At 34.4% G+C, this 14,711-nt stretch overlaps 1 protein-coding gene and 1 non-coding gene across 2 annotated transcripts; one reads left to right on the plus strand and one right to left on the minus strand.

The window, feature by feature from the left end:
• The first annotated feature begins 4,628 nt into the window (after nucleotides 1-4,628).
• On the plus strand, nucleotides 4,629-8,674 carry LOC131653710 (beta-amylase-like). The gene is made up of 7 exons (XM_058923973.1): nucleotides 4,629-5,077; nucleotides 6,402-6,470; nucleotides 6,555-7,118; nucleotides 7,387-7,650; nucleotides 7,764-7,973; nucleotides 8,080-8,319; nucleotides 8,392-8,674. The coding sequence occupies exons 1-7, from the start codon at nucleotides 4,874-4,876 to the stop codon at nucleotides 8,605-8,607; spliced, it is 1,767 nt and encodes a 588-aa protein (XP_058779956.1). The 5' UTR covers nucleotides 4,629-4,873; the 3' UTR covers nucleotides 8,608-8,674.
• Nucleotides 8,675-10,793: 2,119 nt separating this feature from the next.
• Nucleotides 10,794-10,866, minus strand: TRNAA-AGC (transfer RNA alanine (anticodon AGC)). Its single transcript has one exon. It is a non-coding gene; the product is annotated as a tRNA-Ala (tRNA).
• Nucleotides 10,867-14,711: the final 3,845 nt, after the last annotated feature.

Raw genomic sequence — 14,711 nt, forward strand, 5'->3', positions numbered from 1 at the left:
AAAAGGATTTCGACCACGTCGAAATCTACTTCTTCTTACACAAAAAACTATACAAAAATATCAGAAATTTTGTACACATATGTCCTAGGATCACCTAGTCGATTCTGCAAGTAACATTTTTGGGAGTACTAGCGCTTGTTTGTCAACTTTCACGGCGAACAAATTAGTACGCTCAATGGGACTTTTGTGTCAATGTTTAAATTTTAGTTTTTTTTTTAGTTTGCATATAAAGTTCTTTGTTGTTAAAACTTATGAGTCTTAGTGAGCATGAGATTAAGGAGTGGTAGGATTTTCAAGATTACCCAAATAGAAAATAAAGAAAATATACTAGAATGGTGAATCCAATAAATAACAACAATGGAGAACAACCAACTAATACCACAAGGGAAGGCACAGTCTCCGCAAGTTTGACTGAAGCGTTCACTTCCATAGCCAGTACGACGGTCATACCATCGAGGGTATAAAGTGGACCAATATTTATCCCCAACAACAACATAGAGTCGTCTGGTGACTTCCAGGCCAACAACGGATAGCGATGTTAGGCCCTATATGCCTAGTTTTACCATGCCCTTAAATGTTCGCGAACAACCTTATGGTATGTCAACGTCGTTCATGGCAGGTTTGCATACGAATACATCGACATTCGTTAACAATGCGATGACTACACATTCACTGTTAGAAGGGTCGAGATCAGCCGTAAATAATTTTGATCAAATAACCCACCCATAGGCATGGGATTCTCTTCCCAACCAATGTCAGCGCTCACCACAAAATCTGTGATGGCGTTAAGGCAACAAATGGATGAGAATAACCATGACATGGTTAATTTTCTTCTGCGACAAATGGGTACCATAATTAATCTGAATTGTTTTGTGCCCCTCAGGTTCAAGTTCGACCTAACTTACAAATCCCAATAATTAGACCAATTCAAAACGAAGGGGGTCGTCCATGAGGAGAATAGAGTTAACCAGGGTCAATAATTTGTACCCAATGTCATCGAACAACCAACTTGGGGAAGTCGAACGACCAACGGTTATCATCGTCAACCAATGGCGAAGCCAGAAAAGTTATAAAGCATGGGCAAAAATTTAAATACGGAAAATTTATTGTATATAATATATAAATAATAGTCATCAAACAGAATAAAAGAGATGAAAGATAACTTTACAATAGGGTGTTAAATAAAATCACGAGGCAAATGTCTTTTTCAAGACTATTTTGCAGTGAATGTTCGAATAATATCAATATCATCAAGTGACTTGAATATTTCCCGCTCAGTGTAACATACCATCAAGTCATTGTATGACACATTGTTGATCTTATTGCGCAATTTAGACTTGATAACCTTCATTAGTGAAAAAAACTCTTTCAACAGATGTTGTCGACACCGATAATATCAAAGCTAACTCAATAAATTTATAAACCAATGAAAATAAGTTTGTAAAACAAGCTTAACATAAAATCATTACCAAAAATATCTTTGCATAAACCACACTGCACTTTAAGAATACCACACAAACCTTCAGTAAATGCTTTCTTTCTACTGTGACGTAATAGTAGGAGTGGATGTGCTACGTGGGTGGTGTACTAGTAAAACCATTATTTCTAATCGGTCAAAAACGCAAAGACCATAACACCAAACAAATATCTCACTTTTTTTTAGAAAATTAAATTAAAAATCATTAATAAAAAAAGGTAGATTTGTTTGTAGACTCATGTTAAGAAACCTATTTTTCTTTCTATGCAAAGGATCATTTCCTTTATGTACAAAGCGTTAACAGCACATCCCCCTCATCAAATTTATCATCTCTCTCGAACCAAAAACAATTTCAATAAACAATCTACATCATATTTCTTGTAACTACTCAAAAATGATTCAAACCTACAGATTTGTAAAATCAAACCATTAAAAACTATGGTCTTCATCAATCTTTACAATTTGTAAAACATAAACCATTACCAGTAAAATCTAAATATTCACAAACTCAAAATCATCACCTCTCAAGGCTCAACCATCATCCTTCAACAACCAGTTAACCACCACAAATTTCAATTACAACACAAAACAATAACTACAAAATCTCCATACACAGACCCAAACGATTTTTAAATAAGACACAGCCATAGTTTTCTATTTTTTTCAGAAAAACAAGAAGAAAAGAATAAAGAACAACATGTCAATAGAAGAAGAAAAGCATGAAAGGATAGGGGAAAGAGAGCTACCGATCGGAGGAGTTTTGATATGATGAAAGAAGCGGCGTGCGACGGTGAAGTATGGAAGGCTGGCGTCGGCGACTGTGGCGTGTTCTTAGGGGTTGTGATATTTCCTTTCAATTTTTTCTTTCTAATGAACGATTTTCCTTTATATTTTTTTTAAAATTTGTTTGTTTTGTTTTAGGCACATGGGCTTCAAAAAACTATTGGGTAAGTGCCCACCCTGGCCGGGCCCTAGCATCGCCACTGTCATCAATCGAAACCATGATGCTGACTAAGTGGTCCATCAAATGAGACAAGGTGATTTGGTAGGAGAAAATAACCTCGCATCCATGGTCGAAAGGATAATGGCGTAAATGTTGGCCTACAGAGGCCAAGTTACGTATCCCTATTGATAGAATACATGTTACAAACAGAACTCCCAAGGGGTTGGAAAGTACCAAAATTCACCAAGATTGCTGGTGATACTAGTGAGTCCACAATCGAACATATCGCTCGATATCTAACTAAGGCAGGAGATATTGCAAATAATGAAAACCTGAGGCTGAGATATTTTCCCAATTCCCTTACAAAAAAATGCTTTTACATGGTTCACCACACTCCATGCACATTCTATTAGTGATTGGACTCGTTTAGAGAGAATGTTCCATGAGCAATTTTATATGGGACAATCCAAGATTAGCCTAAAATAATTGGCCAGTGTGAAGCAAAATTTACTGAATCTATCAATGATTATCTCAATAGGTTCCGACTGTTAAAGGCAAGGTGCTTTACCAAAGTGTCTGAACATGAACTAGTCGAGATGGTTATTGAGAATCTAGATTATTCTATTAGAAAAAGTTAAATACCCAATATCTTAGGGATATGGCCCAACTAGTGGACAGAGTTCGACTAGTCGAACGCCTTAAGGCAGAGAAGACCAGGGGTAAGCAAGAATAAAGAAAGAGTGACCTACATCGACATAGACGAAAATGACAGGCATCTGAGAGCGACTTTAGTTATGTCGAAGAAGGTGAGGTTGATCTAGCCGAAATAAAACTAGGGCCCCCTTATTCGCGTAAGGTTCTTACCTCAGCAAATGGGAAAAATCCTGTATAGTCCAACAAAAATGATAAATTTCCCAGAAAAACATATTCCTTTGACGTAACAAAGCGCGATGAGATCTTTGATCTCTTGGTTACAGATGGTCAAATCTTAGTACCTCAGGGTGCGAAAGTGTCACCATTAGAACAAAGAAAGAAACAAGGGTTTTGTAAATATCATAATATTTTGGGGCATAAAACCTCTCAAGATTTCATTTTCAGGGATCTTGTGCAGAATGCTTTGAAATATGGAAAGTTGAAGTTTGCTGAAAAGAACAAAGCTTCGTGAAGATTGATGTTGATCCACTTCAAATTCAAGAAGCTCACTATGTTGAGCCCTTGGAAATTAACATGGTCGTAATCTATGAGGATTACGACATAGATTCTCAGGACGAGACTGGCGAAAGTAAGATGAATGCTGCATGATAAAATTCTACACCAATTTGAGTCATAAATCCTTTTATTGTTTTTGATAATAGTAGGATTTAAAAATTAAAAATAATTAATATGGATACAAACTTTGAAAATATTATTTGATAATATTTTAGTACATATGTTCATAAATCATCATATTTTTGGTTGGTTTAAATCTACTAGAGAAAGAAGCGGAATTTATCTTGCCAAAACTAAATAAAAAAAACCATTTTATACATGCTACCTTTTAAGTAGGGTGTTTTTACCAAATTATCTTTGTAAAATACTAGATTTTTTGAAATTTTAGGTACCATACCGAAAATTTCATATAAATACTGGAAATTTTGTTGGATTTACCAATTTACTGTGTTTGATACTACATACCGGAAATTTAAAATTTCTGGTATCGGAACAATTAAAATTAATACCGGAAATTAGAAATATCCGGTATATGAAAAAATACCGGGTATTTCAAATTTCCGGTGTGACTTCAGTTCATAAAATTACCGGAAATTTAAAATTTATGGTATATGAAAAATACTGGAAATTTCAAATTTTCGATAAATGCATACCATAATTTTGTAAAAAATAAAAAAATCCTTATATCGCTAAAAAGAGGAACCGAAAATTTGCTTTTTGATGATTTTGACAATAGTCATTTTTTTCAGAAAAGGTACAAATTTGGAGTAAATAGTATCAGAGCTATTTTGAGAATAATGTAAAATGGGGTTGACATGTATAACTTGTATAAATTCTCAATTTACTCGGTACAGAAGTCCAATTAAGTGAAGCCCAATTGAGAATCACAGCCCAAAGAAAATTAAAAAAAGAAAAAGAAAGAGGTCGGCATAATGAAAAGTACATGAATGAACATGAGTGAAAAAGGACACTGACGGTCTAGAAGCTGTGTCTATTATCTTTGATCATTGGTTCAACAACAAAGAAGCAACACTGTCCTCTCTTTATTTCCTAAAATTTGGTCCATATATAATACTAATATCCCACACCCTTCAAATACACAAACACAAAAAAACACACTCATTAGTGATTAGTGTTATTATTAAACACTAATTAATCTCCTTCTCCATTTCATCGCATGCATTGAACCAATTAAGCTTCATATAATCAGCAACAGGAGTAATCTCAATTAATTGGAGTTTAGAATGAGGATGACGATTAACACGTTCGAGGTTCACGAAAGGTATTTTCAACAGGGAAGAATGGGAATACGTGTGGAGAGAGCAAGGAAGCCAAATTCAAGGACAAAACAAGGTTTGAAATTTGATGTTATTCATCGTGGTTCCCTCAAGAAACAACGTTGTGTGTCTGTGACAGCATTCAAAGCTGCCATTGCTGAACCTGCAGAGGTAACCATTTTTTCACTTGTTATGTGTTATTAGAAATTTAGTGTTGATGAAACCAGAGTCTGGTTTTACTATAATGACCTCAAGTTTTTGTCTTCTTCTCTGTAACTGCTGGTGTTGTTGCGAGGTGAGTGAGTGAGAGAGGATGATATGAAACGAGCCACGCGTTATTTTGAGTGGTCCACGCATTCAGGAGCTATGAGAGGGATCACGATTCTCTACCGTCAATTTTTTTTACGTAATCATTAAATTATTATTATTATTTTTTTTAAGTTTGCGGAACAAAATTTCATATTTAAGTTTTTAACTTTAGCTTTGAAGTTAGGGCCACAGGTTACTAATAATTTCCTAAACATACTTTGACTTTTTCATATAATATTAGTAATTTTTTCTTTTTAGTTGTACAATTTCATTAATTTTATGCGTAGATTTAAAATTTAATATTTATAATATTACACAATAGGACTAATTTAGTAAATATACTCTTCATTCATTTATTTATTTATTTATTTATTTATTTATTTATTTATTTATTTATAGTTTTTAATATACGTTGAAAAGTTTAATGAACATGCCTGTGAAATAGTTTTACAGTGTCGTTAACATAAAATCATCAGTCATTAAAATAATGAGAAAATGGGTGATGCACTGACAGTGTAAAATATTTTTACACTGTCAACCAATCACCACTCATGTATCCAATTAAAACATTTTTTTTATTTAAAAAAAATTTAATGACATGACACATTTATGATTTTCTATTGAATGACTGTGTAAAATTATTTTACACTGTCAGTGCACTACCTTTTAACTCTACTACCTTTTAACTCTAAAATAATTTTAAAATATGTGTATAACTTGGTAGAATATACGTCGTTAATTTTAATACATATTGACAGAATATACGTAGTTGGTTGATTACACTGACACATTCTATTTTCTGATATTTGAATTTGAATTTGTTGGTTGATTACACTGACGTATATTCTATTTTCTGATATTTTTGTTGCTTAATCAATAAAAAATAAAAGGCAACTAAAGAGACATATGAAGGGGGAATATTTATGCAGAAAGTTCACAAGGAATTGTTTTTTGGTTAGCATAAGCAGGCGAAAGTGGACAATTGTTTTTTGAGTGAAGTGGAAAGCATGGATAAATTAAACATGAGCTATTTCTTTATTCACAATAGGAAATTAGGCTTAACAAAAATACTTATAAAGTGAATATGTTGTTGGTATTTTAATTTTTAAAAAAGTGAATGAAGCAAACAAAATCATGTAGTGGGTCACCAAATATGTAGTCCTTAACAGTTTGTCATAAAATGCAGGCACCAATTGTTCAAACATACGAAAATCCAATGCTTGCAAACTATGTACCTGTATATGTAATGCTCCAAGTAAGTAGTAATTCAACTATTTTCAAATTTCCTTCTATAAAAATACAGCTCCGATTTCAAAAATGTATTATTGCTTCATTCCAGCTAGGAGTGATTACAGATGGCAATGTCTTGGCGGATAGAGCAGGACTCGAGAAACAGCTGAAGGAGCTACGAGCAGCAGGTGTTGATGGAGTAATGGTCGATGTCTGGTGGGGTATAGTAGAATCAAAGGGTCCTCAGCAATATGATTGGTCAGGTTACAGGTCCTTGTTTCAACTTGTTCAGGATTGCAAACTGAAATTACAAGCTATAATGTCGTTTCATCAATGTGGAGGGAATGTTGGAGATTCTGTTTTCATTCCATTACCTAAATGGGTTCTTGAAGTCGGCGAATCAGATCCTGATATCTTTTACACCAACCGTACGGGAATTCGGAACAAGGAATGTATTTCACTTGGTGTGGATGATAAACCTTTCTTTAATGGAAGAACTCCTATTCAGATGTATAGGGACTATATGAAGAGTTTTAGAGAGAATATGGCAGATTTCTTAGAATCTGAGTTACTGATAGATATTGAAGTAGGACTCGGCCCTGCCGGAGAGCTCAGATATCCTTCTTACTCAGACTGTCTAGGGTGGAAATTTCCTGGTATCGGAGAATTTAACGTGAGTTTGTGACTTTTTCTATCGTAGAAATTTGTGCATATTTCCATATAACATTGTGTTGAAAACAAATGGACTCAGATCCTCTCTCACGGTGCAGCAAAAAAAATTGTGCATAAAAATTTGTTGCACCATTGCGTCGATGGAGAGTATTTGAATCCAAAACAAATAGGGTTTCAACTTGACGATATCAATTTACTACTCATATCAATAACATAAACTACTCATATGAGTTTTCAAATTTTATGTACTTGCATTTGAAATCTTGCAGTGCTATGATAAATATCTTCAAGCTGACTTCAAAGAGGCTGCAACGAAGGCAGGCCATCCTGAATGGGAGCTGCCAGATAATGCAGGGTTATGTAATGACACACCTGAATCTACGGAATTTTTCAGATCAAAGGGAACTTATCAAACAGAGAAAGGGAAATTTTTTCTTACTTGGTATTCCAACAAGTTGCTGACACATGGTGATGATATCTTGGATGAAGCCAACAAAATATTCCTAGGTTGCAAAGTGAAGCTAGCAGCAAAAGTAAACTCTCAAATATTTAGTTTTGTTATTTGAACAACAAAAAGTACACGTATGTTAAACTAGCAATACAATTTTTTCACATCAATAAGCTGAAAGTTTTTAATACAAAACAGATTGCTGGAATCCACTGGTGGTATAAAACTGACAGCCATGCTACAGAGCTTACTTCGGGATATTACAACTTAAGTGATAGAGATGGATACCGTCCCATAGCAAGGATGTTCTCTAGACATAAGGCTATTTTGAATTTCACATGTCTTGAGATGAGAAATTCCGAGCAACCAGAAGAAGCCAAAAGTTGCGCCCAGGAACTTGTTCAGCAGGTAATCTATTCCAACTTGACATCTAATCTAACATGCTCTCTGCAAAATCAAACAGAATTTGAGATTGATAAATTCCATTACTTGTAAATTGTATATTTACTTGTAGGTTCTGAGTGGAGGATGGAGAGAGAACCTTGAAGTAGCTGGGGAAAATGCACTTCCAAGGTATGACACTGAAGGTTACAACCAAATCCTTCTAAATGCTAGACCGAATGGTGTTAACAAAAAGGGCCCTCCAAAACTAAGGATGTATGGAGTCACATACCTACGTTTGACAGAAGAATTATTCCAGAAACAAAATTTTGACATATTCAAAATCTTTGTGAAAAAGATGCATGCTGATCAGGTATTGTAAATTAAAAGATATTCTGTTGTGTTTGGACTTTGAGGTGACCTAATCAAAGGTAAAATTTTGCAGGATTATTGTCAAGACCCAGAGAAATACTATCATTACACGGTTCCTATGGAAAGATCAAAACCAAAGATTCCATTGGAGATTCTTCTTGAAGCAACCAAATCAGAGAAGTCATATCCATGGTCTGAAGTAACAGATAAGAGTGTTAGTGAAGTTAGTGGATTTTTTGCTGTCTTAATAGCAATGATCTTGTCTATGTTTAGGAGAAACCGAAACTGAAATTGTGTAAAAAAAAAAAAGGAAAGGATTGATCCTTAATAAGATTGGGAGAGGAAATTGCTTACAAGTCATTATTTTCATGTTGCTACAGAGAAGCATACTTTATACCATCCCGCCACCAGGCCTCAAACTCAGCAATGTTGAATCAACTCTGTACAAAATGTACAACAAAACCATCCAAACCCTTGTAATCAAGTTTAAGGCTTGTCATATAATCTTACTACAGAAATAATACGAAACTGTAAGTTTTGAAATAGAAAACGTTAAGAATAATGCCAATAACCATTTACAAATTATCATCTCACAAAAACAAATCTCGGTATCAGCCAACAAATCTAATAATTTTTTGTTAGCATACAATCTACTTTCACTTAAGTTATAACCGTAATATAGAACGCCTCTAGGAACTCGATGACTTTTTTTTCCGTTTCCCTTGGAAGATCATGGTTGAAACTGTTTACCGGCACGAGGTTGTTCATCCAATACAAAGGAACCCGGTGCTCGCCGCTCTCTTCAAACATAACCATGGAGCGTTCCCCTCCCGCACAAAGCGGCCCTTCTAGTTTTTATAAATGGAAGAATACAAGGTGAGTAGAGCCTTCATGGAAAATGCGCATATAGACACACAGCTTCCCTTCTCTACCCCTTCGGTGCCATAAAAGGAGAAGAAGACACCTACAGTCTTCGTGATCTCCAAACTCCTACAGATGATCTTGAACCCCCTGATAAAGAAGGCCTGACTATTCAGGTGTATTTGGGAAGGAGTGACGTTGATGGTCTTGAGAATGTCAGACTCAACTATTGTAAATGGAATCCCCATTCTCAGATCATAAACAAAAAGAAGGTACATATAGAAAAACTTTCCCTGGTTCTCGAGACATCGTCATATTGACCCTTTCACCTTCATCACATCATATTTTGCAGAGTAACTGTTAACTACAACTTCTGTCTAATAGTTAATCAATAATTGTAATATTTCAGACCAAAACACTGCATTTCAAAACACATGCAAAAAAAAGTGTAGAATGAGTAGTACAGTGTAGAAAGAAGTAGCAATTACAAAAAGAATAGTATAGAAAATGTTCAGATTATTTAGAATATTCCATTTTCAATACAATGTTATGTCCCATCAAAAGTATAAAGCAAACAAGGAATATGCCATAAAGAAATCTAGTTCAATTCAAGGGTCGTGCATCTAGGTCCAATACCAAGTCAATGACATAGAAATGGCTAATAATAGTACCTTCCAAGTCATAATTTTAATGTTGCAACAGAGAACCATACTTTATATCCCGCCACCAGGCCTCAGACTCAGTAATGTTTGATCAACTCCCTGCACAAAATGTACAACAAAACCATCCAAACCCATATAATCAAGGCTTGTAATCTAATCTTACTATAGGGATAATAAGAAAATGTAAGTTTTGAAATTGAAAACAATGAGAAGAATGCCAATAACCATTTGCAAATTATCATCTCACTGTCAAATCTCTGTATCAGCCAACAAATCTAATAATTTTTTGTTAGCATACAATCTACCTTCAAAATTGAAGAAGTTATAGAAACTTTTATAATCAACTCTATGCTTGAAACAACTTATATATTTATTTTCTAGGTTTTAAGAAGCGGTCCGTGGTCGCGAAAACGACCGCAACAAAACAGTATCATCAGGTGCCGATATCTATACTGTTATTCACCGTTTTTATGTTAAAGAACAAATTGTAATTAATTCACACAGCAACAACCACGTTCAGTGTCGCAACACCTATACCGCGACAACCGCATTCAGTGTCGCAACACCACAGAGCGAAAGCCTTTACGCGACTGTGACTGTTTTTTAAAACCTTACACCCAAAAAGTTGTTGCTCAACAGTACAAGGCAACTAAAAATTAAGCAAAATGCGATCATACATGGAACATTCAAGATAAATTTGTTCCAATAAGCAGGTATATCAAAGTATTATATTAAAAATTAAGAATAATCATTTCCCAGTTATCAAAAGATAGACTATGAATTAGGTGAAGGCACAAAAAGAAGGAAGAGAGGTTGAAGAACAAACAAACCCTAGGTTTGAAAATAACCCTCTTCTTCCTTCCTTCCAGTAAGTGTTGGTCTATTACGGTTTCAGATAATTGCTTCCGTTTTGTGCTGCGGATTGCTCCAATATGAGAAAAACAAAAGAAAATGGAGATGCGGGGTATCGATCCCCGTACCTCTCGCATGCTAAGCGAGCGCTCTACCATCTGAGCTACATCCCCATCTGTTCATCAGTTGAATCTTACGGTAATAATACTTATTATAAGAAATATATGCGAGGCCAGAATTTGGTTGAAGATGAAGTTGAGAGGAAATACACCATTGGTGGTAGCCAATTCCTTGGGAAAAAAATATATAATGACCAGATAAAAGGCAAGGAACAATTGCTCTATCTACTATGTATGAAAAATATATTTAAGCAGCTAGTGCAGTACACGACTATTTTTAATGAAGTATCAACTTGAACATTATAAAATGAACGGGTATTGGGTAATAACTCTATCTTCTTTGATATATTATATTTTGCTAATATCCCTATTTTACATTTTTGTGCAAAATATAATAAAATCAAGCATGATTTATAATAGACAATGTACAAATATGTATTCTTGATATTAAACTTAGAGAATTTCTTCATTGATCCCTTCTTTCTTATCACCTTAAGTGAAATATCATAAGTGTCCCTATAATTTGGAAATGCATTTTCGAAATTGAAAAAAAGATTGATTTCGGAGATGCATCTCCGAAATTACTCTTTTTTTAAATAAAAAAAATATTTCGGAAATGCATTTGCGAAAACAACATTTTGAAGATGCATTTCCAAAAAAATGTGCGTTTTGCTGTTTAAACAAAACAACCTTCCTCCATTTTCATTTTACCCTAAAACTCAAAAACTTTACAAAATCTTTCCATTTTTCCATCCTACTGTTGTACCCTAAATTTTGCCCCGACTTTTTATCTACATCATTTACATTTAGTATTCTTATTTTATCTCAAAAAATAAAAAAAAATATAAGTAGCATCTTATACATTCATTTGCATCATTTGCATTCAAAAAAATCAAAAAAATATACATTCATTTCATATATCATTTTATAATTAATAGTATTTTTGTTTATTTTACTAATCTTTTTAGGATTTATAATTTTAATTTTAAATTCAATTTAGATTTATGTTGAGTTTATAATTAAAATTAATAAATCAATTTTTATCACATGTGTTATTACTTGTTTCTTGTTTTGTTTTATTTTTTGTATAGGTCCAATTCAATTAAGGGATGCAAGATTAGAGGGCCCAATGTCATTGTTGACCCAAGTCATTTGTTTGTCTAGAGCCCATCAGCGTTTTTTGTGAAGCCTAGTGGTGAATATTTTGAGAAAAATAATTGGGAGACCCCACACCAAAATCTCACACGGTTCACGCCTTTTCTGCAGCAAGTATTACATCATCACTTTTACATTTTTCACTACAGACAAATGAGAGGAAGATATTTTCTTTGAGGTCACACATTCCTTCATTCTTGGCCAGCTCATTGAAATCACAAACTTCCACCAATTCCTCACGCATTTTTCACTACAGACAAATGAGAGGAAGATATTTTCTTTGAGGTCACACATTCCTTCATTCTTGGCCAGCTCATTGAAATCACAAACTTCCACCAATTCCTCACGCGTTTTGCAAGCAGGTTCTAACAGAATTGATTCCATAATCCTCATCAGTTTTACTCTTCTGCCCTCACTCTCCTAATGCTATAAATAAACACTCTCAGATCAGAAGAAGGGGAGGAAGAAAATAAGTTGTTACTCTGCCAAATTTATTACCAAATGCTTCCTCCAACTCTCTTCAATCTATTTGCATTTCTATCATCACTTTCAATCACTCCATAAACCATTCATTTCAAGCCAAAAACCAGCATAAACCAAAATCCCCTTCCTGTTTCGGAAGAACCATACTCAGCACCACAAATTCACCATTTACAGACTACAAACCAGTAAAAATCAACCAAACAATACATTACCACATCAATCCATCATATCCTCACCATAAACTGAATCAGATCCAACATCATCAACGTCACGTTTCATCTGTAGCCATTCCGCTTCATCAAGCATCCTCATCACTTGCAACAATGACGTGAAGCATCAGGCGCGAACAACACGACCAAGTTTCCTTCAGCGACGCCGACGAGGTAGCATCTTCGACTTCAACGACTTCCTTCGTCTTCAAATCGCAACAACACTGTGACAGACCTGAACAACAGAACTGATTTAATCAATCTTCTTCAAGCACCAGATCGAACCTCTATTTCAGTCGGTAACATTTTTCTCATTTATTGCTTTAATCTCGAGATGTTGTTGTTGTCATGATGTGTTTCCTGTTCAATTATTGTTGATGCTTCATCACTGTTGTTGACGCGCTTTCCCTTTCAATCATTCTTTGTCATGTTTGTTTGGTGCTCCGTACTCTCTGCTTTCACTGTGTCACCATGTTTATTGCTGGATTTTTGAACATGTGATTGTTGCTATTGATGTTATCGTGGCCGTGAGAGAACTGGGAAAGATGAAGTGAGGTTTTGTGGTGTGTTATTATTTGAGAGAAGGAACAGAGTGAAACAGGGGAGATAATTTGAATGAGAGACACGAGTTTTCTTTTTGTGTTGTTCATTTGAGAGAAAAACGGAGCGTGAGTGTGGAGAGGCGGAAAGAGATTGAGGGGGGCCTGTTCACATTTTCAGACTTCTAGGGTTTATTATGTTGTTATAATTTCGTTTTGGGCTTGGAATGTTGAAGCCCAACATTTTTTCATATTTACCCATGTTCGATCCATGAACCCCCTCCCTTTGGTTGAGTTTTGTTTATTTCGTTTGTGGGCCTGTTGCTTAAGAGGCCCAACGCCCTATTTCTTATGCACTACTCTGTTGGCAGCGCACCCCCTGGACGAATCCCTTTTGTTATGGGGCCTTTAACATGCTAAGCCCAGCGCCCAGTTACTAGTGCACCCCCATTTTACTATTTTGTTCAGCCCATTTAATTTGTTTATTTTTAGTGTTATTTGATATTTTGTTTTTTTTCCATGATATATTAAAAAATACAAAAAATATGTGTTAGATTTATCAATTTTTCTCATGTTAAAAAATACCAAAAATATGTTAGTTTAATTTCTCATATTATTAGAAACACCAAAAATATGTAGTTTATTTTAATTTCTTCTAGAATTTAATATGCTTATCTCTAAATTTTCCTTTAGTTAATCTTGATTAATATTTGTTAGTATATTTTTGTCATTCACTCATGCATCATTATATATATATATATATATATATATATATATATATATATATATATATATATATATATATATATATATATATATATATATATATATATATATATCCGTGACTAACATTTGTTTGACTTTTGTGAGGTACTACTACACTTGAGTCTTGGATATTGATTATGGACATTTATAATTCATTTTAATTTTTGTATATATTATCCTTTTATTTTTTCGCTTTATTTTTCGATTGGGTTGTAATAATTAGTAGTTAATTTTCATCCCCATTCGTTTAAGTGTGTAATCCCCATCCCGAGGCCTTGTAATAATTTTACCGCTTTCCTTTACCGCTTTACTTTATTATTGCTTGCATGCTTTTAACCGTTTTTCAAAATAAAAGAATATTAGGTTCTTAGCCGTTTTCTACCATAAGTCGATCGCACTTCACGCATCGCCATCAACCGTACTTACACATGCACACTTGCACGTTTAGAGGCTAGTCTTTAACTAATGCACGTACATTCTTATTTTATCTCTTTCATGTTCATCCCTTTATGCTTGAACTTGTATGCTTGTTTGTATGGATTTTACCCGTATGAGCTTGTATGTTTTTTACTTCTTCCATCTTTTTAAATAAAATGTTCACCCCCGCATTACTTGGTCCACATACGAAGCTCCCAACCAACTCTTTGTAAGTCGAGTGTCTTGCGCACCGCCATCGACCTGTTTTCAAAACTCTTTTCATCATAAAACCTTGACTTTTGTCATGTGATCTTCGTTTAAAACTCTTTTG

Source organism: Vicia villosa, linkage group LG2, assembly GCF_029867415.1.
Source record: "Vicia villosa cultivar HV-30 ecotype Madison, WI linkage group LG2, Vvil1.0, whole genome shotgun sequence".
Taxonomy (NCBI): Eukaryota; Viridiplantae; Streptophyta; class Magnoliopsida; order Fabales; family Fabaceae; genus Vicia; species Vicia villosa.